This window comes from Pipra filicauda, unplaced genomic scaffold (genome assembly GCF_003945595.2).
Source record: "Pipra filicauda isolate LSUMZ 115617 unplaced genomic scaffold, ASM394559v2 scaffold142_size1944046_pilon, whole genome shotgun sequence".
NCBI lineage: Eukaryota > Metazoa > Chordata > Aves > Passeriformes > Pipridae > Pipra > Pipra filicauda.
In genome coordinates, this window is record NW_024103907.1 from 95,020 (window position 1) to 120,971 (window position 25,952).

The window sequence follows — 25,952 nt, forward strand, 5'->3', positions numbered from 1 at the left end:
AGCCATCTGCCTGCCCACAGAGTGCAGCACCAGCATCGCCAGCAGCAGCAGGGAGCAAACACCAGGAAAGCAAAGTGGCCTTGTCCCAGGCTTGCATTATGCCCCCTGGCACAACAGGGGTTTGGATTTGGTCTTGGTCTCACTTATGAGGATGGAGTTTGCTCAAGCAAGAAGGGTCCCCATGCAGAGGGCAGTGAGAACAGCAGGGCCTCTTACTGAGTTGTACACTCAAAATGCTCAACTGGTAACCATGAGTCCTACTGAAACCAAAATCCTCCAAAAATGCTGTTTGCTGCAGAGCGTTTGGTATTATTTGGAAATGGGGAACCTCATGGGTCCATGGGCTCTGGCCCATCCTGCTCCTGCTGCTGCTCCTCAGCCACCCTTGTGGCCGCTGAGACATGAGGGGTCCCCATCTCATCTGATGCTCAGATACCATCTCCCTGGTCCCCTTCTCTACAAACATACACCCTCACACATGCCCCACTGGGGCACCGTGTTCAGCCATGTAAGTTGATGGGTTTACTGTTAGTCTTTAAAAACGCAGCAAAAAATCCAAACTTTGCTTTTTTCCAGAGTCTGGAGAAGTGGGCTGGTCAGATGTGCTTTTGTAGACAGAAGAAAGTAAATTATTAACTGAAGAAAAAAAGAGCCTATGACAAAGCAAACAAAACTAAAGTCACACTGTAAAGTATTTATTAAGAAACAAAGGGGGCTTTTTTCTTCATTTGTAAGAAACACTTTAAAGCAAGTGCTCTTTCAGAGATTTAAAAGCTATATTAAATGGTAACATTGGTTTTACATTATTGTACATGACATTAAAAAAATCACCACATCTCACAAAATTCCTTCTATTACAACTCAGGTTTCTCTGCCTTCAGTTGTAAATTAATTTCTACAGACTTAAATTTAACTTATTCTTTTTTCTTTTTTTTTAAACAAGTAAACAACATACAAAGATTCACCTGAATTTCATAGGTCAGAGAAGGTGTCCTTGCCAGGGCCTGTGCAAGGCAGGCAGTGTTGTGCACTGGTGGCAGGGGGAGCTGATTTGGTTCACAGCTGGGAAACGTCATGACCACAGAGATGAGCTGCTTGTCTGGTCATGCAGGAACAGGCCAGGTCTCACCTGGGGCCAAGCACCTCCAGCTCCTTCTGAAGCCACGGGCAGCTGCCAGCTCAGCTTGGGAAGGTCAGAGTGATCACGCTACAACGTGGGCATGTAGAAACCTAAATCCCCATGAGACCAGACAGCAGGGTGGGTCCTTCAGGAGCTTGGCAGCACCCAGCTCTGGTGCAACCACTACCTTGAAGATCCCCAAGCACCACGCTGTGCAGGCAGAGCAGGGCGGACACTGACACCTCCAGCAGCCGGGCACTGCCTTCCCAGACGCCCAGCCTGGCTGGAGGGGATGCCAGGTCCCATACACCAATCTTTCTATCCAGGTCCTGCACACTGACTGGGCGATCGCAGCCAGGAACAACAGATCTGGGATAAATTACCTATTCATTTCCCCATGGCAGCGGCCAAACCATTTCTGCCCACTGCAGACTGCCTGTGTGTGGCATGTTTATGAGCAAACCACTGGATTTGGCAAAGTGTCTGCACCTTATGTGTCATTTAAAAACAGACATACAAAAAATAACAGTATCACAGTTATTGCTACATATTGATACAGTATCAGACAATAAGAAACCTTTTGTAATGTCTGGTCTGGTTACAGTAATTGCCTGTTCTTTTGTACAGAGCCTCAGTCTTCTGTTGCAGTGTTTTGGCTGAAGAACAAATGGATGGAAACGCAGAGACTGTGCTTTCTTAAGAGACAAAACCAGCCTTAGTTTGCTACATCTGGGTTGATATATTACAAGTAGCATGATCTGATTATTCCCAGCACGATGTTGCCTTTCCACCTGGAGAGGTGTTTTCTCCAGATGAAGCAAAGCAAAACAGAGCCAGCAGCTCCAGTGTGAAGTGTCCCCCCGTCCACACCTCACCATCTCCCTGATCCCCACGGCACTGCAAGCACCCTTGTCCTTTGGTTGGGCCTTTTTCCTTATTATTAAATACAGCTGTGCCTTCCTAGTCCCCTGCCCCACAGGTAAAGAAGAAAAGAGGACAGGTTTCAAAACTGCGCCAGCCCTACCGTGTCCCAGCCAGGGCAATTCTGTGTGAGACCCCCCTACTCCCACATGGGAGGGCAGGGGACTCAGAATGGGCTGGCGGGGGAGTGGGACAAACTCCATTTTCCTACAGGCAGACTCAGCTGCAAGTAGGCTTTGGGGCTGACAACTTCATGCGTATTCCTGCAGGTTTACTGTTTCATGAGAAGTGAGGTTAAACTAGGCATATCTGGAATCACAGTATGACCTTTCCCTGTGAAGGCAGTTTCAGCTCAGATGCTGCCAGCTGTACCAAAGCTCTGCTGAGTATCACAAAGAGCAAGCACCTCGTACTGTGTTTTTAGTAAAATGTTCACAAAGATAGTCTGTGCAAACCACTGCTGGGTTCTGATCTTGAGACAAAACCAAATCAAGGATTTCAAGTGCACTGGAAGAAGAGCTGAATAATTCACTCTTCCAATTCCTACATAAATACCAGGGACAAGGAAAACTGGTCTTTGCAAGACAAAGTCTCTCGTGGCATTTCATCCCAAACTGGATGTGTGTAAGAAGCCGTGAAGGCTGGTACCAGCACCCTGCACGCAGGGATTGCACTGTTTGGCTCTTGGTTGTGATTGTCTGTAAAACATCGGGAAATGTCATTAAGGAGCTGGGAGAGGAGAAGAGAGGTTTAAGTACTGCGGTCTTGTACAGTGTAACAAAACTCTTTCTACGAATTAATTAGGCAAATACTTCTGACCACGTCATACCTGAAGGGCACTTAATGGCTCCGGCATTTATCTCTCAAGTACAGTAATGTGAAATACATATGCATTTTCAGCATAATCCGCCGCTGCTGTAAATCACGCACTGGAATGAGAGCGTATCTGGCAACGTTAATTCCGAGATATCATCCTTACAGTTTCTGGCAACAGACCTCGTTGAAAATAAATGGTTTATAAACACTGTCTGACATGCATGAGCCTTTCAAAATTATTTACAAGTGATGTTCTGGGAGCTTCATTCCAAGGAAGTATTTCTCCTCTGTTCAGTTTAGATATTAAAATCTTCTGGGCAGGAAGGGGGAGGAAGGCATCAGCGCTACACAGTCACAGCTGGGTACATCTTCTGTTCGCTGTTGGTGTGCGGGTAGGGAGACTGGATCTGCCTGTAGCCACTCTGCAAACCATCTAGGAAGGGGGGCACCGGGGTCAGCGGCATCGAGTCATGCTGCACAGTGTAGCCCACATACTGGGGGTGCAGGTACTGCCCCTGGTGCGGCACGATCTGGGTGGCCTGCTGGCAGTTCAGCACTGAGAAGTTCGTCGGCATGTTGACATAGACATTATTCATGGTCCCTTCTGGCAAACAGCAGTTGGTCTGGGACCTGGTCGGTGGGGCTCTGGCCCCTGAGTTGGCACTGGAGCTGGAGCTGGCAGCTGTGCTTGACTGGCGAGAGGAGGAGCCCCGGGAGGTGCTGGCACTTGGGATCATGGGGATTGTCTCCATCAGGCGGGTGCCCCCAGGGGCTCGACTCTGCTGGGGCTCCTGCTTGGGCCGCAGGCATCTGCAGCAGCAAGCTGCCACCAGTGACCCCAAGATGATGAAGGCGACAAATACAGATCCAACGATAAGGAATGGCACATAGATGGGCACTGCAACAGCAAGGAAAACATTGTCACTGGGGCCAAAGACAAACCTCAGCAGCTCCAGCAGAAGTCCTCCCTCATCCAAGCGGAGCCCATTCCTCCCAGCACAGATCAGTGTAGGGCAAGCACTGACAGCTGTTTGTGCAGCCAACCATTTTACACTGGAATGATGAAAAGGGCTGCCTAAACCAACAGCTTAAGTTTCCAGAAGCATCTTTACAGTTATTAGCAGGGATGAAAGCCCACAGCTCACACCTTGAGGGAGGACAGCTCACTCCTGGTGATGGTGGTCTAGTCCACATTAACCACTGCTCCACCTTTCATCAGATTGCGTCTCCAATATGCCTTGCTAGAAAAATTAGGCAAGACATTGCTAGGTTTGAACAGTGCCTTAGGGAGATACTTTGGGGGCAGGATCCCTGCTGAGGGCTCAGGAGCATAAGGTAGTCACATACCAGTGCTGCATCAAATCCCTCCCCATCACCAGCCCACTCTGGCTTGTTGTCACCCCCTGGGGAAGGGAGGCAGCAAGGCAGTGACCAGACAGCAGTCACAGGGACTCTGACACCCCATAGCCCTGGGGATAAGCATCTGCTTGCTCTGCACTTCAGCCCTGGCTTTAGGGAGAAACTACACTGGGGAGACTGCACCATGCTCCAAAGCTTCGCTGCCAGCAGAGGGGCAGCATCACTCCTTGCAAGGCTTAATGAAGGGACATCAGGGCAGGACAAGTGAGGGTGGGCAAGGGGTGGGAGCAGAAAGTATGGGCGATGCTTCACGGGTGGGGTCAGGAGCCACCAAGCATGGCAAATACCATCCTTGGAAGGACTTGGGCTCCAGGCACCACTCCCAGGAAAAAAGCTGTTTTCTCTGCCTCACTAAGAAATGTACATGGATATATCCGAGAATAACGAAGGAGAGGTGCATCCCTTCAGTGCTTGTGAATGCTCCCAACAACCTGCCTGGAGTTCATCATCTCCACCAAAACCCAGCAGCCCCAAGACTCCAGCAGGGCTGTGGACCCCTGCTTGACCCTGTCTGACCTTGCTAAGACAGCCACTGCTAATGACATGCAAGTTCACAGTGCCAGTGCAGGGCAATGGCTCCCAAACCTATTGAGCAGTAAACACCAATTTAAAAAAAATGCCTTGCTTTGAGAACTGCAAAGAAGGTTTATCTATCTGCTCACGTCAGAATACCTCCTTGCACAGCTGATTACACGGAGCAAGTTATAACCAAAAGGACACAATTCTTCCATCATTTCAGCACTTTTAAACAAAAGGCTGCAAAACATCATCTCCACTTCTGTGCTTGATGCTGCAGCGGCTCTTAAGCAGGTGCACACACTTGCTACAGACAGTAACGCACAAGTTTTGCAAGAGTAAATCTGTCCTAATTATAACATCACTTCAGGCTACTTCTCGTGTGCTCAGCATGCGTGAATGGGAGCAAGGGTGCTGGGGAGGCACCGAGGCTTTTTTAAACAGTAGTAGAAAGACTTGAGTTTATCCTTGAAATTCAATCTTGTAAAGCCAGTCCTAAGTGGGGATATCTGAGCTGGAAGAACATACACAATTACAGTGGGGACCAGCCAGAGTTCTTTTGAAATATCCTGTTACTTTTTCTCTTTTGCTCCTATGCGGTTGTCTCATTTTTTCCTTCTCTTTTGAATGGGGAGCACAACTGGAGCTGAGGAGCCCGTTCGAAGTGGTGGCAGAGCTGCGCCAGGCCGGGACTGCGGGGAGTGGTGTCACCTCCTCTAACGGAGACGTAGCTGGGATTTCCAATAATAAGGGCAGGAAAAGCCAGGCCTTCAGCTTGGGCACTTCTCCCCGTGTAACAGCCGCCGCCCGGCCAGCCCCACGACTCGACGGAGGAGGGAACCGGCGACATGGGGGGGAAGGGGCGGGCAAGACGTTCAACGCAAACCCGCGCGGAGCCGCCGAGCCGGAGGGACCCGCGGTGCCACCCTTGGCGGGGCCGCCTCACCTGCCGCGCCGTCGGAGCCGTCCTTGCCGGGCCGGCCCGGCTCCGCGCCGCCCTGCCGCCGGTCGTTGTCGCAGGCGCCCTGGTCGAGCCGCGCCTCGGCGCTGGAGCAGCAGTACCGGAGGGCGCAGCTGCCGCAGCAGATGGTGGCGTCGCCGCCGTCGAAGCGCTCGGGGCACTGGAAGCCGTCCCGCCAGCCGCCCTGCCCGTCCAGCCAGCCGTGGCAGTACTCGCCGCTAGCCGCGGCCCCCGCCGGCAGCAGCCAGCCCAGCGCCGCCAGCAGCAGCCAGCCCCGCATGGCGCCGCCGCGGGGGCGGCCGCGCCGTCAGAGCCCCCCCGCGCCGGGGCAGCGCCGCCCGGCCCCCCGGGGCAGGCAGCCGCCGCGCTGCGGGGAGTGTGGCCGCGGGTCCCGCCGCCGCCGCCACATGCCCGGGGCCGGCCGACGGGGTGCGGAGCGGCTGCCGGGACGCACCGCCCGAGCGGCACCGGCGGGGCGGGGGGCGCCGCTACTCGGCTCTCGCTCGCCGCCGCCGCGCCGTGCCGGCCCGGCCCGCGCCCTTCTCCGCGCCCATGGGCGCAGGCCGGCGGGTGCCCGCGATCCTCCCACCGACGGACTGGGGCAGGCGCTGAGGAGCCGCCAACACCTCCCTTGTACGCCCCGTCCGGCACCGCGCCCGCTGCGCTGCTGAGCGCGGGGGGCGCCGCTCCCGCTCTTATAGGCGGCGGGGGCTGCCCAGCGCGCATGCGCCCGCCCCGCCCCTGCCCGACGGGGCGGTACCGCTCCCGCGGCGGAGAGGAGGAGAAGGAGGTGAGGGAGAAAGGGAAGAGGGCGAAGGGGACGAGGAGAAGGGGACGGGTGCGGCACCAGAGGCCAGCCCGGGGGTCGCGCTGCCCCTCCCCCAAGACCCACTGTGGCTGTCCCAGACAGGCGTTCTCCCCACCACCCTTCCGGGCGCTATGACCGAAGCATCCCTCCGCCCCCAAAAGAGCGGCCGCCCATATTTTTGCCTCACGACTTCTTAAAAGTCAGCGGCAAACCAAAGATGCACCTTTAAACACGCCCGAGGTGTCAACAAAGTTTGTGTTTCTCCTTCCCTCTGAGACAGCTCTTGTGGCACCGATCGCAGATTTCTCTTAAACCGCATTACGTCAAGTAAAATAATACTTCTTTTAATAAAAAGGCACAAACAGGGCAGCTCTGATAAGGGGCACTGGTTTTAAATCCTGCTGGTAAGGACTGTCACTGCAAGGAATGTGACTGCAAAGTATTGTTTATTTCTCTCATTCTTTCAAGCTTTTCTTCTTCAGTGAAATTATTGTCTTTCCCTGACAACATATCGGTCCTTCCCCTGCCCTCTTCATCCACCTGTTTTGTTCTCTTTTCAGTCACACTCTGGCGCTGCAGGCTTTCATGGAGCTGCTGGTCCGGTGGAGCAGATTCTGCTCAAATTAGGGCCCAGGCAGTTGCATTTTACCCCTTGAGTTTCGCTGTTGCTCGCAGTGAGTACTTTCCCAGCCACAGCCCTTCTGCAGCTCAGCCAGTGGCTGAGCAGAGGTGGTTCCCACACACCTCACACCTTACTTACCTCAGAGATGATTAGTACCCCAGAGCAGCTAACCTTTGGAAAAGTCTGTAGTTATCAAGATGAAAAGTGAGATTGCAGGTTCTGTGCCATCAAATCGACCCAGCTGGGTGAACAAGATGAAACTTGCAGCGATTTGAATGATGGAGTTTGAGATGCTCCATCTCAAAACCTGTCAGCTCTGGCATGAGAAGCCCACCACAGACAGCTGTGGATTTTGTACACTCCCCCCGCACCACCCACAACACCCATTGCCCAAGACACCCCGCGCTGTGGGTCAGCGATGAGTCACAGCAAGGAAAGGGGGTTGTCTGGGGAAGGAATTAGAACCATGAGCTCCCGCCAGTGACCTGTCTTTGGTTGTCTGGCAGCCACAAGTGACAGCACAGCAGCTGTTAAATGCTTACATTCACAGAGATCTTCCTACGAGATCATTTTCTTTAAATCTGAGTTGGAGTCACATTTTCATAATAAGAAAAGCAGCTTCTCAGTTCTTTTATACGTGGCAAGCAAAATACTTTCCCAGCCCTGTCCTTCGAGCTGTTGGTTCACTGATACTCAGTATGGTGGATCTCTTTCAATAGCAATAACAGACTATGAGAAGATAGGTAAAAAGCAAATTATCTAATCTAACCTATCTATACTCTAAGTTAGGAGCCTCGATCACAACAAAGTACCAGCACCAGATCTCCTGCAGAGATTATCTGTAACAGGTACTTTATATATTCAAGCTTGGGATTTGTTTCAACTTGTATGGGTAGCAGCAGAGATAATAGCATACCTCATTATGCCTTTGTAAAACTTAAAACATTTGGCATTTTGCAAAATGCTTTAGATCCTATTTAGCAATAGACTAACTAGTGGAGGGGTTTTTTCCTCACTGTCTTTACAAGCTGATCAGGTATGATTTAAATTTAAAAGCACACAAAAAAATCCAGAACCAAACTATGTGAAAATATGTAAGTATGGCAACAGTCTTTTCCACTCTGTGACTTTTTCACTCACTTTCTGGTGTCTAGCATAAGTTAGCTTAATCTATTTCAATATAAAATAAACTCACCACTAAGGTCCCAGATCCTGTAGGACACAAAACCCACTTATCCCATCAAACTGAGTGTTGTGCAGCTTTTAGATATAACTGAAACATCATGTAGATGTTAGAGTGGGGAGAGATTTCGAAAGCCTAGAGATATTCAATAATGGTCACATCTCTATCTGCTTCAACTTTCTTTTAATTTTTTTTTTCTACAAACCTCTGAATTTTTAGTCCTACTACCAGGTGTAGTTTTCTGAGGCCTTTGGGTGAGCAGACATGTTCTTTGTACTCTCCAGCCAAAAGCATTAGCTCAGGAAAGCAAATAACCACATTTTACTTCAGTAATTTGAAGAACTCGCTATTCTGCTATTCCTGAAAAATCATCTCCCTTAGAGCAGGGAAAATAAGAGGTAAAAGAACTTTTGTTAGTTGTCTGAAACTGCTAAAGTGCATTTTGCGTATAATTTTTAACATTCTGAGCTGTAAACTGTCAGTGCAGCAGTGTAGGGGATAAGCCCATCTACAGCACTTTACAGGTTCTAAAGGACCCAGTGTTCAGCTGTTGCACTGGCTGTGTGAGAGCAGTACCTGCACATCTATATGCCTGGGCACAGAGCTATGGCACAGCTCCCTGTGCCGCTGATCCTTGCAGGTAGAGCTGCTGTGGGATAATTGCCACCATATGCTCAAGTGACTGCGTAAGACCAGTATGTTCTTACCTTGTAAATTCATTCAGTCACTGCATTGACAGACATTCTCCTTATTATAACAGAGGCATTTTTGCTGTTTTTCTACTACAGTCCCTATACAGATGGGAATTTTTTGTGCCTTCAGAGCACGGTGCCTTGCTTTCCTAAGGTTGGTAGGCCTCATTTACTAATGCTCTTTCCAAATACAAACTACTCCTAATACAAAAAAAGACAATACCAGAAAAGGCGTGAAAAGAGAGATAATAAAAAAGCACATCTTTCATCCTGAACAGCTCGCAGTTCAAGAAGGGGAAAAACAAGGATACCCCACTTTGAGTCTGAGCTGCTGAACTGTTCACAGCAAGGCACCGCAAGCATTTGCTGGGGCTGGCTGTGGCAGCATGCATCAGACAGGAAGGAAAGAAAATAAAGGACAAATAAGAGGAATTTGTAACAATAAGTAAGAAACAACAGTCCCTCTCTCTCCCCCTTGGGTGTACATCCTCCAAGATAATGCAGGAATCCAGACCTCTCACCTTATTCTGTATCTCTCTCTGTTTTGGTTGGAACCTCCTCAGAGCTAGGAAGAGGAAAGCCCTGCAATGCAACTCTCCAGTCTGCTGCGAGCTTCTGTAGGTGTGTGTGGCTCTCACTGTTAGGGATGTTTTGCTTTCCCTATCATATTTCCAACCCATGCTGTTGCAGCTTGCCACGTTCCCTTGATGGTCAGAGAGACACAAAACCAGCAGCAACTCTTATTCTCTTTTCTTTTTGACCCATTGGAGATAAACTTTAGATGGTGGATGGATGCTTTCTTCCTTTTGGGATTTTCTGTTTCATTCTTGATAGCCTTGTCACTTGGGTATAAGTGAGATTACCTGCTTTTCATTGCCCAGCCCTGGATGCCAAACAGGAACTTTTGTACCTTTCTCATTATATTTAGCTTGTGTACCTGTCATTACATCATTACCATCAAACACTTTTGCAGCCTTATGAGAAACCTTGAAAATCTGGATTTGAGAATTCTTTGGCCCTAAAGTTGTGTCCACGACATTGCAAATCAGGATTGTAAATTAAAACTTGTAACCTGAAGTCTTCTCCCTCCCTTATTCCAGAGAAAATCTAGAATTCATTATCATGGTACTATTGTTTAGATGATTTGGCCACGCTTACCACAAGAGCTGCATTTTATTGCAGTTTGTACACCTCTTCGACAGCAGAGATTCCTCTTCCTGGTAACATAAAATAAAGGAAGCCATTCTAGTCTGTGACCCCATGTAGTTGTTTGTGTGTTTTTTTAACTTATAAACAAATCACCTTTGAGCCAAGGGTCAGCAATCCCTGCGTCTTTCACATTTATCCTGGCAAAGTCGCTTCTGAGGCAAAACTGTATTTCCTGCTGATAAAGCAATGCCTTGCTGCCCCCATGTGAAGTTAGTGGGAAGGGTAGTGTTATTGAAACTCCATCACTATGGGTTTTGTACCAGAGAACTGTTGAATTCAAGACTGCAATCCATACTGACAGGTTTTACTGACGTAGTTTCCCAGATGAGAATAGTTACCAGAATATATGGGCTTAACTTAGTAGGGTTCCTTTTCTTTACACCTTGGTTATTAACTACCTTTTACACTAGTGTAGGTGTACCTGTGGTAAGCATAATTTAAACACCATCAATACATTTAAAGCTTGAAACTGCCACTCCGATTGTGGTATTAGTTGCATAAGCCAGACTGGTTTTTATTTCTGCTTAGGGACCATATTTAATATCTACATTTTAAAATACACATGTATTCATAGCAAAAGGCTTTCTTTTATTGGCTCTCATTTCCTGGAAAATAATTAGATCAAGATGACCCAAGGAAAAAAAACCAACACACAGAAAGAGGCAAAGGACTATAAAAATAGCTTTGAATGAAATGATATGAAGTTAGCACACTCCTCAGGGGCTGGGCTATGGATCTGCAGTGGCTATACTGGCACTGAGCATGTCAGTGGGCAAAGCTCGGCTCCTGCTGTCAGTGCTCACTGTCTCAGAACACGCAGCAGTGACAGCAGAAATCAGCGCTGGCACCACCTTATCACAGCCGGCGCAGACACCTCCCCTATCGCATGTCTGGCTCCAAAATGCACACTGTCTTGATAATGGGGTTAGGGGATGCAGGCTGAAGGGAGGTGAGCAGGGTAACAGTATCTGTGAGTGCTGGGGGACATCTCCGTCCAAATTTACCAGTGTAGGAGGAGACTGTTTCTCAGAAAACATCCCCCCAGTTCCAACACACAGCCTTTAGGGAGTTTGTTAGCATTGTCCAATTACTCAGCCCTGATCAGTACAATTGTCAGGCTCCCTGAAGTCTTAGTACACTGATTTTGGGAGTTTCCACTTACTGCAGACTCAACAGGTTGCTGTCCAGTATGTAAAACCCTGGACACAAAGATGATGTGCACATCTTCAAATTGCACTAACCAACCACTCCAGACACTGGCAAAAACCAAAAGAATTTTAGCCTTTTTTTTTCAGCTCCACAGACAAAAACAAAGGAAGAATTACCTGTGGATTAAATCCATCTTCCCACTGCCTGCCCTCAGAGTGACACTGGCCAATTTGACAAGGCACCATTTTTATAAAGTTATTTCAACTAAAAAAAGAAAAAGCCAGGAAAGCACAGGAATTTTCCACATTCACACTCCAGTTTATGTCACACAGGGCATAAAGCATAAGCATTTTATCAAATGCAGGCAGAGAAAACTAAGGATAATTTCAAAACAAATTTACTGGTGCTCACCTCCTCATGCCACAGTGCAAGACAAGGATTTAGTCACCATGCAGTGAAAGCAGCATCACCACACAGCTGTAGCCCAGGTTATTGCCTGTACAGTAAGTTCAGTGAGCTCTAGCAAGTAAAAAAACACTTTTTCTTTGGGTACAGTTCAACAGGACTTGGTACAGCTAAATTTGCAGTTTTGGGTTTTATAGAGGGATTATTTCTGCAAATGAGCAAGAAGTAGCAACTTGTGGAAAACTAACAATATTTATGAGAATATTTTCTAGATCAGGACATTTTTTTATACTGTTTACAAAAGAAGCAAAAAAGACTGTATTGTGTCATTCCTGTTTTACTTGACGTTAACACGATAGCTCAAATATGACTTACCTTAAAGATGATCTAGCCTGGCAAGGAGGCTTTGGAATTTCTGTCCCCCTCCATTTCCCAAGGCTCTAACTTGAAATGATACATCCCGTACTCTGCAGGGATGTTCCATTTTAATGTTACTGTTTCTGTCACTGCTGGAATGGTATCACCATCCGTCTGCCTGAGATCAGGATCTTACCCCTATATCACTTTAGCCCCCATATTTCCCAACAGCTCCGAAGCCTGTTAAGCCCTGATGCCACCCCAGCATGGATACTGCCATGACAGAGCAACATGTAATGACTGCACTAGCTACTGCAGCACTAGAAATAAGTCACAGGGAGAGGGGATGACGAAGGTGACAATTCTGAAGTGTAAAATCACAAATTACTCAGAAGAGTATTTCTAGCTAAATACTGTTATTAATGAAGTATAATTTTAAGCTAATAGGCATTTGTATTAGACCTGTATCTTCACTACAGAAATTAAATCTGGATGAGCTACCAGTCTTTCTGCAGTTTCAGCCACTTCTGCACATCCCTGATGCAAGCAGGAGGTTGCTGTTGGCACTGACAGAGCATCATCATACCTGAAGCCAACAAAAACAATGTTAACAGCCTTTGCTCTTTGTTCTCAGAGCAGCGCTCAGCATCAACTTCACTTTGCTATTGCAGGATCAAGTAGGAGCTTTGCCCTGTAGTCTGTACTGCACAAGCTTAGTTGGCAGCCAAAGGTCCTGCCCTCCCTGGGAACAAAGCTTGCTGCTGGTTTGGCAGCTGGAGGTATGTGAACATAGCTTCTTTAAAGCTATTCTTGTACTTTAAGCATTACACTGCTACTGTGGGGGTAAGCAAAGGCAATGTTAGGTGCAGTGAGTTCCTTCAGCCAGCCACCAGTTCCCTTAGTCAGCAACCAAAATAAAAGGTAAAAGAAAAAAAGACAATTCCTGTTTGATACAATGTGCATTGCTAAGTTTCATTTCCATGGCATCAAGGCTAGCACTTTCCTTTTGCTATCGCTTCAGTCGGTTCACTTTGACCTGGTGCTAAATCAGAAGCCCCACAGCTGCCTTCGGCATTGCTCTTAAGGATAAAGGAGGCAAAACGCTGGAGAGCTGTGCCAAGCACAGCTGCACTGGACAACAAAGGCAGCACACTGGTAAGATACAGGTATGCTCATCATCACTCCTCCACACATTGTCACAAAATGAGTGTCTTCAGCAGAGATGGAGAGATGTCCCTACACTATGAAGGACTAACTGCTCACTGCCATTTCATCCACTTAGCGTTTGTGCCCCATTCCAAGCCTTTTTTTTAAAGATAGACTTTTTTTTTTCCCGAATGGACACCTTTATCACATGTATCTTACTTTGTCCCCAAATAGAACAACAGGGAAAGTGTTTATGCTCAAAGGTTAAATTCCTTTGTGTGGATGTTGATAAAGAAATAAGGGTAGCCCAAACAGCCAAGGAATGCTAACACTCTTAACAGGATGAGAGGGGTTTGGATGTTTTTTCAGTTTAGGGTATCTTCTACTTAAGTACTCAACCATGGAGTTAATAGACTACCCAACTGTACATAGTTTGTGCATACTTTTTTCCCCAAGGTTTCACTCAGCTGAAAGTCTACTTCAGCTGCCTGTCATCATCTTTTTTCCCCATGAGAACTTACCCACATCTTCTCTTAATAAGAGTATGTGGTATTTTTCAGAATTTCAAGTTTTGTATAATAAATAGCTTGATTTTGAATATTCATCAAGTCTGTGTTTCTTTCCCATTTTACTACAGCACAGTGTCTGATCAAAACCTCATCCTCCTAGCTTGCTTGGAAGGATATACTTCGCCTCAGAAGTATATCCTGTTAACACAAAGTGCCATATTAAATGCAGAGAGCCAACAAGGGATTTTTTGACCAGGAGGTATATACCGGCCTCTAATCAGAACTGGATTTTGGAAGCAATTATATCACGTTCTAAAAAGCTGCTGTCCTTCTTCTGCCCAAGCACATGCCTTAGGGTGACACCTGCATTAGAGAAAAGAAAGAGAGAAATCCATCAGTCTGTGAAACATGATTGAACAAACAATAAAGTATCTTTTGCTCTTTCAGCTATCGACCTGTTTAGGATAGGAATACATATTCCAAGTTTTCCATAAACTGTTCAAACAGAAATGACTTGATATCCTGGTGGGGACTGATCTATACTCAAAAGTAAAATAAACCCAGAAGCTCTTCTAGTTTGTAGATGCTTCTAAACTTAATCATAGCCTGTTCATAATAAGCTAGAATTGCCTTACTTCTAAAAGGTGAGAAAACAGAAAACAAACCATTCTTTGGAAAAGGTATCAAAGCTAAAGAAACACGTAGTCTACTCACCTCCTCACTGTGGCATGTAACTGCAGCCGTGGGCTATAAAGATTAAATTCCCGAGGCTGAGTAAAAAAAGCATTAAGTAATAAACCTCCTAGCAACAGGAGTCAAATGGGTGAGAAGGACTGTTCAAATATTGAAGTTTAACAAAAGTCTACCACCTTAAAGGCGTTTCAGAAAATGTTTATGACCTGAAAACAAAAGGTCACATGTTCACCACTAAACTATGTCCCTAAGTACCATGTCAATGTGTTTTTTGAACACTCCCAGGGATGGCAACTCAACCACTTCCCTGGGTAGCCTGTCCCAGTGCTTGACAACAAGCCTTTCAGTGAACAAATTTTTCCTAACACCCAATCTAAACCTCCCATGGCACAACTCGAGGCCATTTCCTCTTATCCTGTCACTTATTACGTGGGAGAAGAGGCCGACCCCCACCTCACTGCCACTTCCTTTCAGGCAGTTGTAGAGAGTGAGAAGTTTCCCCTGAGCCTTCTTTTCTCCAGGTTAAACAACCCCAGCTCCCTTAGCTGCTCCTCGTAAGATCTGTGCTTCAGACCCTTCACCAGCTTCACTGCCCTTCTCTGAACACACTCCAGCACCTCAATGTCCTTGTTGTGAGGAGCCCAAAACTGAACATAGGACTTGAGGTGCAGCCTCACCAGTGCTGGGTACAAGGGGTCAATCACTGTCCAGTCCTGCTGGCCAAACTATTGGTGATACAAGTGCACCCATCCAAGCCATGATCAACCAGTTTCTCCAGGAAAGTGCTGTGGGAGATGGTGTCGAAGGCTTTCCTGAAGTCCAGGCAGACAACATCCACAGCCTTTCTGCTAAGCAAGTCACCCTGTCACAGAAGGAGATCAGGTTGGTCAAACAGGACCTGCCTTTCACAAACCCATGCTGGCTTGCCCTTGTCCTGCCAGTGGCGGCACTCGACATGATCTGCTCCATGACCTTCCCCGCCACGGATCTCAGGGTGACAGGCCTGTAGTTCCTTGGATCCTCCTTCTGCGTCTTCTGGTAGAGAGGCAACACATTGGCTGATCTCCAGTCAACCAGGACCTCCCTGGTTAGCCAGGGCTGCTGGTAAGTGATTGAAAGTGCCTTGGCCAACTCTTCCACCAGCTCCTTTAGTACCCTTGGGTGGATCCCATCTGGCCCTGCAGACTTGGGGATGGCACAGCAGGACACTGACCATTTCCCTACACACGCTGCATGACAGGGCTTTGTGGTGGTATGTAACTGGCAGCCTCCTGCCACCTGGTGAAAGCAGCATTCTCCATCAGAGCTACTGGAATCCTGACAGGACCCCCTTGATTTTATATTTTAATTCATTTGGTTATGGAGTTAATTTATAATTTTTTCCCCAAAAAAGTTAAAAAAATAAAAAAAAAGAATCGCCAATGCAGAAAACAAAACTGCTATTTCTACCTACTAAACAAAACATTCAATCAATACAAGAAAATCATATTACAAATGCAGTTGTTTTGGGACTAGAAAAATATCAAGATATAAATATTTGAGATCAGAAGAAATTATCCCCAACTGAATTAAAATGAGTTGTCCCATTCACAATAGGGAGCCTTGCGCACTACATCCCCTCACCTCTTCCCACACTTCTCCTCCCTCACCAGCTCCATCCTCTTTTTAAGCAACCTACCAGTCTGGTTGGGTGGAGATGGCACGTCACAGCTGGGCTGGAGCTCCGCGGGTACTGTCGCAGCAGGTAACCGCTGCCTTCCAGAGCTGCTGCAGGCATCACCTCCCCTCCCTAAACCCACCTGCCCATTTCCATGAGAAGCTGTACCAGTCTACTACAGGGATAATTCAACCATCCACTGGTGTCTGGAGGCAGCAGCCACAGCACTGAAAGGTACTTAATGAGAGGGAAGAGCGAAAAAGCCTGACAGCTGTTTCCCAGCAATTAGTCCAAAACCTACGTAATTTATTGCTGGAAATTTCTGGGGGTAGCCAGTTCTTTGTTCTTAGAAATTTGGATAGGGGTTTTAGGGAAACAAACTTTTTACAGAGCATAAAGCATTTATGCTCTATGGTACAGATAGATTTTTTTATATTGTAACTCTTAATTTCTCATTAAGTACCTGCAAGGTGCCTCTTTCATATCTCCTGCTGAGACATTCCAGGTATCACCTGGAATAACACGTAAGAGAGCTGACATGATTGACTCTGGATTATTTCTTCTGTTAGCATGAGTAGCAGACTGGAAAAGACCAAAGAATTACCACTGATGTCAAAAAGGGAAACCAGGCCACTAAACCTGCATTCCTGAACATTATTTTAATTCAAAAAATTGTGTTATAAAAGCAATCAAGGTTGAAAACACAGTTATGTTACAAATATGCAGATGGAAGGAGTACAGCTGCATCTGGATTTTTTGTGGTGAGGAAGATGCATAAACTCTGTCTCACTCCACCTTATCTCAACCTCCTTCCTCACAATCTACAGGAAAGCAGTAAGTAAGTGTAGTATCTAGCTAACTGATTTGCCAGAAACAGAGACAAATGTGAGGGCAAAGAAAGTTCTGGACCAGAAAGAGGTTCCTGAAACAAGCAATCTAAGGCATAACTCTCTCCCTCCTCCTGCTATCTTCATCACAGAAAGAACACTGAAGAAAAAACAAGTTAATTCTAGTAAAGAAAGAGGTCACATACATAGGTTTACACCACAGCTGTACACCAAGGCACAAACTAACACAGAACCCCATCTTACTCCAGTACATACTTTTCTTTCTTTATAGAACAGGTAATCCAGACTTGATTTAATTTCATGGTATTTAAGTATAGGTCATCTTCTTAACTTGCTTTGTAGAAAACCAAGCCACACCTTGAATGTATTTGTATTTTGCATTCTAATCATATTACATATCTTTAAACTGGGAGAAAAAAAATAATTTGAAACAGTGTTTACAATGTTGATCCCTGAACATCATGACTACATTCAACCACCCAAGTAAATATTCTGGGAATATAATTATTTCGAATCCCATTTTGACTTCAGTTTGTAGTCCAGCATGTGATTATTCCATTTTATAATCCCATTTTCACTTAGACTAAATTAAGGGTATAACTGTTGCTTTAATGTGAAAAGAAACAGAGCACAAGTACCCGGGAGGCTCAGACTGCTTCCCAATTTACAAAGCCATTCCCAGCACTGTGTTACATTACACCACGATCCAGGTTTACAGAGCACACTATGAAGAGATTCTAGACAAACCCACAATACAGTACCTCCCTTCATTCCACACTTTCAATCCAGAGATCAAGTCCCTAAATTCAGCAAGAACAATTTTGCACTATATAAATTCTAGGAAAAACGATTTCTACATATCATCAATGGGGTTTTTGTTTCTCTTATAATGCAGGAAAACAGCAGGAAATGATCTTTCAGATAGGCAAATATGTATTACAAGGATCACAGCATTATTGTTTTATTGTTTACACAATGGTAAGATGCACATATGGACAAACAGTACACATTTAGAATTAGTTTCACAAATTAATACATTATAAGAGAGTCCAGTGGTTTAACATATTAATTATTTAAAAAAGCAGTAACAAAGGAATACAAACATTACAGTTTTGACTGCAGCCCAATAAAAGTTTAAAAACAGGTCAAAATCAAAATAAACCGTGAGCTTTATTTTTCCGTGACATTAGAAAAACCACATTATATCCCTTCCTAAGAGACTGCTCACAAAGATGCAATAACATACAAGTACAAAAGTGAAGAATTCTGTGCTCAGTTTCCCTTAATTTTATCAGATCAAGTGACAAACTGAACATTTGTTGAAGAGCAATCACTGCTGAATGCAGACACTTCCAAAACATACAAAATGGTAATAACACTTCAACAATAAAAAGCAAATGACAACTCTGCATAAAAAGCAACTTGACTCCAAAGTTTCATGCTCACACTTCAATCCAGTATCATTATTTGCAAAGACTCAATTGATCTATTTCCTCCTTAAGATATTTTTCCCAGATATTCCTAGTGCACACCGAATTGGAGATGCAGCACAACAAGCTATGATGCTGTAATATATAAGACTCAAACTACTGTTGCCATAGCTTTAACCTTTAAATTACATAATTTTCCCCCTCCATTCGTTAGCAGCAACTTATTGGACTATACCTTGTATTAAAAGCAGATATCCAACTGCTTTTAAGTCAATGCCAGCAGTGCTAAGAAGCTAGTGAATCAACTTGGTTTTGGAACGGCTAATTCAGCTAATTAGCACAGCATATCCCATCTCCCTCAATTGCAGGGAAAAGCTCATCCAGCCCTGCTTGCACGCAGACCTTGTGGCATCCTCAGCTTTCCAGGTGAAATCCTGCAATACCCTCCCTCTTCAGCTCAGGAGAAAAAAATCCCTAAAATTCAAACAGTTTGGGAACACTACCTATGAAATGTCTGTGTCAAAATCTCAGATACTTCTTTAGAGTTGGCTGCTAAATGGGCCAAGAAAAAAGATTTAAAAAACCCAAAAACAAAAGAGCTACTAACTACTATCTACCGAACTTCATGAAATAGTAAACATTTTCAGCTGGTTTTAAACAACAAAACACAAGAAGCAATGATGACATAGCCTAGGACCCACTATTTGAAACTCTGTGGGACCACAGAGCAACATGGAGAAACAGAACACACAAAGAAAAGGAGATCTGTCTATGGGGAAAGGTATGCACATCTGTGTTTTATACATATATATATACACATACATACACACAGATGTGTGCACTGTACTGTATATATTTACATCCATATACACAAAGACACCCTGAAGTAGATTTAAAGGCCATATCCAAGAACAGAAGATATGAACTCTAGTATTTGTACTAGAATAGATTTTATCTGTACAAAAAAAACCCCCAAACAAATATGCATATATTCATATGGTATAAAGCTTATTAACAAAAAATATTCTGCTACTAACATTAGGTTAAATAGATGATTTTACAAGATTCTTTTATAATAATGCAGTATAGAACATTTCTAAAACTAGGGCCCAAAATAAAAATACATAAACGAGTTTCTATTCACAAGAAAATAGCTGTTCAATATGATTTTATTTTGTATTTCAGACAAGGGAAAAGTAGCAAAATTTTTATAAATCTCCTGGGATGCAATTTAATTAATGCATCAATCTAGAAAAATAGACTTTTCAGACGAACAAAGTTGATTCACTTCCCCCTCCCTAAAAGGGGTGCCTATCTTTTCCCTCGCTTGTTTCCAGCTGGAGGTTTCTTCAGCTGAAGAAGTTGCCCTCCTGTCCCAAAGCCTGCAGATGCAGGATTAGACACCCCGAACGTCAGGCCAGCTGATGCTGTGATGCCGGGATTGCTGAAGTTAAACCCAGATGTAGTCGAGCTCCCAAAGCCTTATGAAGGAAGGAAAAATATTTTAAAACATAAGTTATATCAGGACTGCAAGTCTGTTCTCCTTGAAGTTGTGAACACCAGGCACTTTATTACCAGCATTTGTAATACTTTATACTAACATTGTAGAACACATTGCTAGTGCACTCGGGCTTGCCAAGAGAACTTGGATATTACAGCACTAACACAGTCTATCTCAGTGAGTGCAATTATATCCTAAATCACAAGTCTATTATACCATTATCCTACAACAGTAACACCCAAAAGTCCCACTGAATCTGTACAACAAAAGAACCATTTTCTTGAGATTCCTCAAGTTCTCAGCATAAATATGCAGTGCACTTCTAAGGTGGGAGAGAAGGCAGAAGGTACAAGTGGACCATGGTCCACTCAGTTCACTCACAACAGATAAACGACAAAGCTGGAGTCTGAGCACCCAGCACCCAGCACTTCCTACTAGCTTGGCTACCTTTTCCTGGCTTTATAACATGCATGGCACATACCACACCTTAAATGTGAAGCAGAAAAGGGTCAAAATCCTTGCCAAATTCTTTATATTTAAAAATATCTTTTATGATTTAAACTAAAAAGCAAAACTGGAGACAAAGCTTTGGAAAAACTGAAAGACTATATAAGCAAATTGTGTATTTTAACTCCTCCACCCTCCTCTATCAATGTAAACAAAGTGAACCTTCGGTTCAGCTATGAAACAATATCGGTTGAAGAAAATCTGCCTCTAGTTTCCAGCAACAGTAACACCAACTCATTTAACTTTCATTTATAAATTTATATCACTTGTGAACAACCAACTTGGCTAATAATTGCAACTATTACAGAATACTAGAAATTTCGCCAAGATTAGTTAATAAGAAGCAGAGCTTCATAACTTCCCTTTATGTTCTCTCAGGAAACCAAGAAGGCAACCAATCACACAAAATAACAAGTACGACACAAGCAAGTTACGATTTTAACAAAGAGCTTCATGTAAGTTGTACCTGGAAACCTGTAAACAGTTAAAATATTAAGAAAAATGGGACTGATTCACAAGTAACAAAGGGTATATTCTCAACATGCATTACTTAACATTGTTTCATTAGTTCTCTAGTAGTTAAGCAATCCTTTGATCACATCAGTATCTTCAACTCAATGCTTAAATATTTTGAAAGTACAGAAAAAAACCAAACTGGTTGTCTCCTCAGAATCCTGAAGCAGCTATCACAAGCCTGTGTCTTCTGTTCTTAATCAGGGAGACTCATGAATGAAAAAAAAGTCTTTTAATAACCAAAACTGTGCTTGGTAAGTTACCTTTTTATTTCAAGTATGTACCTGAGATAACAGGTAAGCATTGCTTCCTGTAGAAAACATCATTAATGCCATTCATGATAAAGCTATATGTGATCTATAGTGTCAGGAGTTCAGCAGGCAACAGTAAAGTGTTCATAAATTACCTCCATGTTGCTGCTCCTAGATGCAGGGATTATTTTGAAGCATGCAGGGAAGGCAGCCTGAGCTTTATTTGAGTAATATTAGAGTAAGAGATGCATAGATTATGTGATAGAAGACTGAAAACATGCTTGTTAATTTAGATACAATTTGGAAAGTAATAGCTGTTATGTTAGAAGTGCCATTTAGGGCAGCCATAAAAGTGTAGAATAGCAGATGGGAAATTCATCTAAATGGTTTTGTCCCATCATAACAGCATAGCAAGGCCATGGTATGGTACTTTGTTAAAAGTAAACCAAACCCTAAAGCTGAATACTCAAATGAAAAATCTTCAGGAAAAAACCCTTGAACAAGGTATACATTGAGTCTTATTCCCATTGCAAGAAAGAGAATCAGTCACGGAATAGCTCAGTTTTAGAGGGAAGAATCACAGAGTCTTGAACTATAGCTACAATGTGGTCAGCAATTTCATTGTTGAAATTAGTATTACTTATGTGTAAACAGCCATTTTCAGAAAGTAAATGACAACCTGCCCTTTGAAGGCACAGCCTCTGCATCTCCCTGAAGGGTGTTAAGAGGTTTTGCATCTCTGCTTCCATCAGCCCTTTACCTAGGTAAGCTAAAGATGGGTATACACCTCCCCATAACAGTATTTTTAATTTATTTTAATGCTACAGGGATAAACAACAGTTCAGCAGATCTCAAAACCAATCTATTTCTGCCTTCATCCTGCACATCACAATGGGTGCTCTAGATCTAAAAGTATTTCCAGGACAGCTTTGACTGATTTATTATAGCCTCTGTATCTAAAAGCTGCTCATAGTACCCATGGATTATATTCAGGTCCATTTTTCAGCAGTATGAGTATGTCCAGCCATGATCCCACTTGATTATCTCTTATCCCATTTACCGAGGCTGCTATTCTTCAATAAAAATAAGTCCCCAACAAAAATTCTGAACTCAGCTCTTCAAAGAATATTTAGCATGTGTTTTCACAAAAATTGTGTTTGTACACCCCTTCCTCCCTTAACATTTTATCTATAAATTCAATGGTGATTTTTGTCCTTTTTCCATCACTTTGAGAGTCCTAATGCCTTTTACAACAGCCCACTCACATCGGCCTTTCTAGTTGCCACTAAATAAATAAGAGTAGGAATTAAATGTGACTTGGTTTGGAGTCAGCTTTCCACTGTGCCTGTATGTGTTTCAGGGGGAATCTGGAGACACTGTTCCATCTTGCTACTGTGTGCACTAAAGGAACTGCGAGAAGGCTGCTCTGCTTTTCATCTGCTGATACAGTGGACACAAAGACTGCTCCTGGATTAAGCCAAATTTACTATTAGAAGACACTCAAGTACTGTCAGAGGACTCAGATTTTTCTCTTCAAACACACAAACTGAAATTGAGAAGAGCAGTAATACCCCTAGAAACATCTTCAAATCTTTTAAAGCAACTAAATCTAACTCATACACTTGACAGAAGCAATTTGGAGATCTATAATTTTCATTCTAAGATAAGAACAAACTCATGGAAAACGTGGAGGAGAGTTGGGGCATTATCTAAGCAGCCTAGAAGAACAGGGTGTTGGAATACTTACTAGACATTAGCCTGGGAAAATATTTAAGATCTCATATCTAAACAAAAGCAGCAGCAACAGTAAATCCCATAACCCACATTCACCCCATTTGTCTAAAGAAATAGATTCAGAAACAAGACAGAAGTATTATACGGTAATATAAACCAGAATATGGTTTCAGGATCCTGTAAATGTTAGCTGAGAAACAATACATGTAAAAGAAAATATAACCTGGCGAGCCTCAGGCATCATTCAAACCCATTTATGCATCCTTGATAAAATTAAACTGAAGATCATATGCATTCCAGATGCTATATGACATAGGATTATGGGTATAAAAAGTTAGTGTGTTTCTGGGCTACCTAATTTTTTATAGAGGTGTCGGTTCCATAATCCCAATCTAGATCAGGACTTCATGACCACTTAATTTTCTGGCACAAAATAACAGAAATTACATTTCATCTTTTTCTGTTTCTGGTTACTACCTTCTGCAGCTGAAACTCTTGATATAACTGAAAATCTACATTTTATTGGGTCCAATTCCTGCACTTGCAAACGAGAGACTGGTGGCACTGAGAGACTGGTGGCACTGGCTCCATGACAAAGCCTGGTTTGAGGAATACAAGGAAATGATACCTAAAACTGCCTCTGCACACCACCAACATAGCTAAGACAGACTTGCTATTTACTTCGGTTTGATACTTCCTTAGTGATGGAGAACTGATCCATACAACTGGTTTTCTAATTATATTTTTAATAAGCTAACAACTAAATTACGAACTTTGTACTTTAGCAGCCTGAACTGCTGCAATATTATTTATATACATAATATATAGAATAGTTAATTTAATATAGGTTTCAGGAAAAATAAGCTACAATATAAAACCATAAGAAGTCTAAGTCTTTCAGGTGTTTCTGATATTAAAAACAAAGTATAAGAAGATTGATGCGTACACACTGTATACTGTAAAATCAGAGAAAGTTCTATCAAGAATTTACTAGGTTGTTACACATTCATGAACGTTACACCAGCTTAGTGAGCCATTTCCACCTTATGATACTTTACAGGCCATTCAACTCATCACTAACCAAGGAAAATCCAGAACAAAAAGCATTGCACTTCCTAATAAATACTAGCAAAATGCTATTTTTGTATTAATAGCCATTAAACAAATACTTTGCTTTTAAAAAAAACACATGCTACCAAAAGACAATCCCAGGAGACATGATCCTCCTCCCATCTGCCATTGAAAAAAAGATTGTAAGACAGACTATAGTAATCTATTTACCTACTCATACCTATTACTCCTATTTAAAAGGTAAATAGAGATGCAAGCTATAGAAGTTACTAAGATTTCAGACATTTGAGTTAAGGAGCAATAGGATCCATATTTTATCATCCCCGACAAAATGAAAACGAAAAAGTGAAATGAATGCTGTGTAGTTCAATTGCCACAGAAATGTTTTCAAAGTAGTTAATGTAATCATTTAGGAATATATACAGAGATAACATACGCATAACTTACTATTCAAATAGAAAGAGTAAGCAGTTATACACTTTAAAGGAAACCTTCTGGGTTTCTAGAAAAGAATTTTAACTTTACTTGTAAATACAATAAGTCAAATTACTGGTATATTTGTCACAAATTTATATACTAATTTCAATAGCTCAGTAACTGCTGCCTATGCATTCAAGTAGCCACTGCTTTTCTGTGCCTCAGACTGCATCTGATCCAATCTGATGCATCTGATCTCCTGCTTCCACTCCTAATTAGAAGGACACCATCAAATGGGAAACATTAATGCTCACTCAATACTATCTACCTAGGAGACCTTTAGCAAACCTAAAAATTGATCTGAAAATGTGTATTTAGTAAGTAAACAGTTACTTCACTGGTGATATACACATGCACCTTTAAGCACATTTGTTTCGGGAGCTTTCTTAGACTGAACGCAGCGGTTTGATTATAAGACTTTTCCTTTAAGATAACCTTGAATTTCAAATTAAAAGAAAAAAAACCAACCTGCACTTAGACTTCCTGATGGCTTACTTGTAGTTCCAAACCCAAATGATGATGCTCCTGTGGCACTACTTCCAAACGCAGAGCTACTTCCAAATCCTAGTAGAATAATAGTAAAGACATACAACAAAAAAAATTGAGACACAGCAGTTAAAGACACATAGGTTTTGGGTGAGTATTCTAAAACCAAACATATTTGGTAAACAAATAGTCCTAAGATTACTGTCTCAAGAGTATTTTATTCTCAACACAGCACTGTGTTAAGAAAAGAGTGCAAAGTGGAAAGTATTAGAGAAAAATACTACCTTCAAAATCCAAAACTGAGTAAAGGAAAAGCTATAAGAACAGGTGTTGTAAATTATCAGAGTTTAAGAAATTTCTATTGAATTGCTATAAATTGACAGGAAAATGGTAACCAAATGTGCTAAAACTAAGAAAATTCAGATACAAGTTGTATCACTTCTATTACAGAAAGCCATAATCTTCATCTACAACTCTGGGAGAAAAAATATGCTTAAAACAGAGTAAGCATTTTTTTCAGTTTACATTTGGTTTATTTTCATGTCATGCCTCTCCCAGGCTATTGGAGATTAGCTTTATCTAGGAAACTACTGAATGGGTTAAAAAGAGAAGAGAAACAAAATTTTTAACGTGAAAAATCATATAAAGGACAGCCATAAACATATAACTGTAATAAAACTCATTCCTTTAGTTTTGTAATTGTCCTTTATAATTGCACAATATAATTTTTTTAAGATTTCAAATCATGTTATTAATACAAGATCACTTCAAAGGAAAAGTAAATTGATACTTGCAGTTTGAGACAGAGGCCAGACAATAGGAACTGTAAGAAAACTATATTCTCTGATTTTGGCTGTCTCAAGAGCTTTTCCAAAAAAGAACAGTATTTGTATTTGAGGAAATTATGCTCCCATCTTAAGTTTCAAGTGTCAGGGAAAATCCTTTCATTTA

The 25,952-nt window shown here is 43.2% G+C and overlaps 2 protein-coding genes across 3 annotated transcripts in view; both read right to left on the bottom strand.

Annotated features, from left to right (window-relative positions):
• Positions 1-674: 674 nt before the first annotated feature.
• SHISA2 (shisa family member 2) lies at positions 675-6,033 on the bottom strand. The gene is made up of 2 exons (XM_027713697.2): positions 5,739-6,033; positions 675-3,755 (listed from the first exon to the last, which is right to left on the bottom strand). The coding sequence occupies exons 1-2, from the start codon at positions 6,031-6,033 to the stop codon at positions 3,202-3,204; spliced, it is 849 nt and encodes a 282-aa protein (XP_027569498.1). The 3' UTR covers positions 675-3,201.
• A 7,902-nt stretch (positions 6,034-13,935) lies between these two features.
• The window catches only part of NUP58 (nucleoporin 58), a 42,577-nt gene continuing 30,560 nt past the window's right edge, over positions 13,936-25,952 (bottom strand). The window contains exons 15-16 of one of the 2 annotated variants that reach the window (XM_027713681.2): positions 24,984-25,079; positions 13,936-14,196 (exon numbers count right to left, since the gene is read on the bottom strand). In XM_027713681.2, the coding sequence (XP_027569482.1) occupies positions 14,111-14,196; positions 24,984-25,079 (182 nt within the window). In that variant the 3' untranslated portion in view covers positions 13,936-14,110. Of the gene's footprint in view, positions 14,197-17,964; positions 19,943-24,983; positions 25,080-25,952 lie in introns of those variants that run through there. The other variant, XM_027713680.2, reaches the window with a different exon arrangement.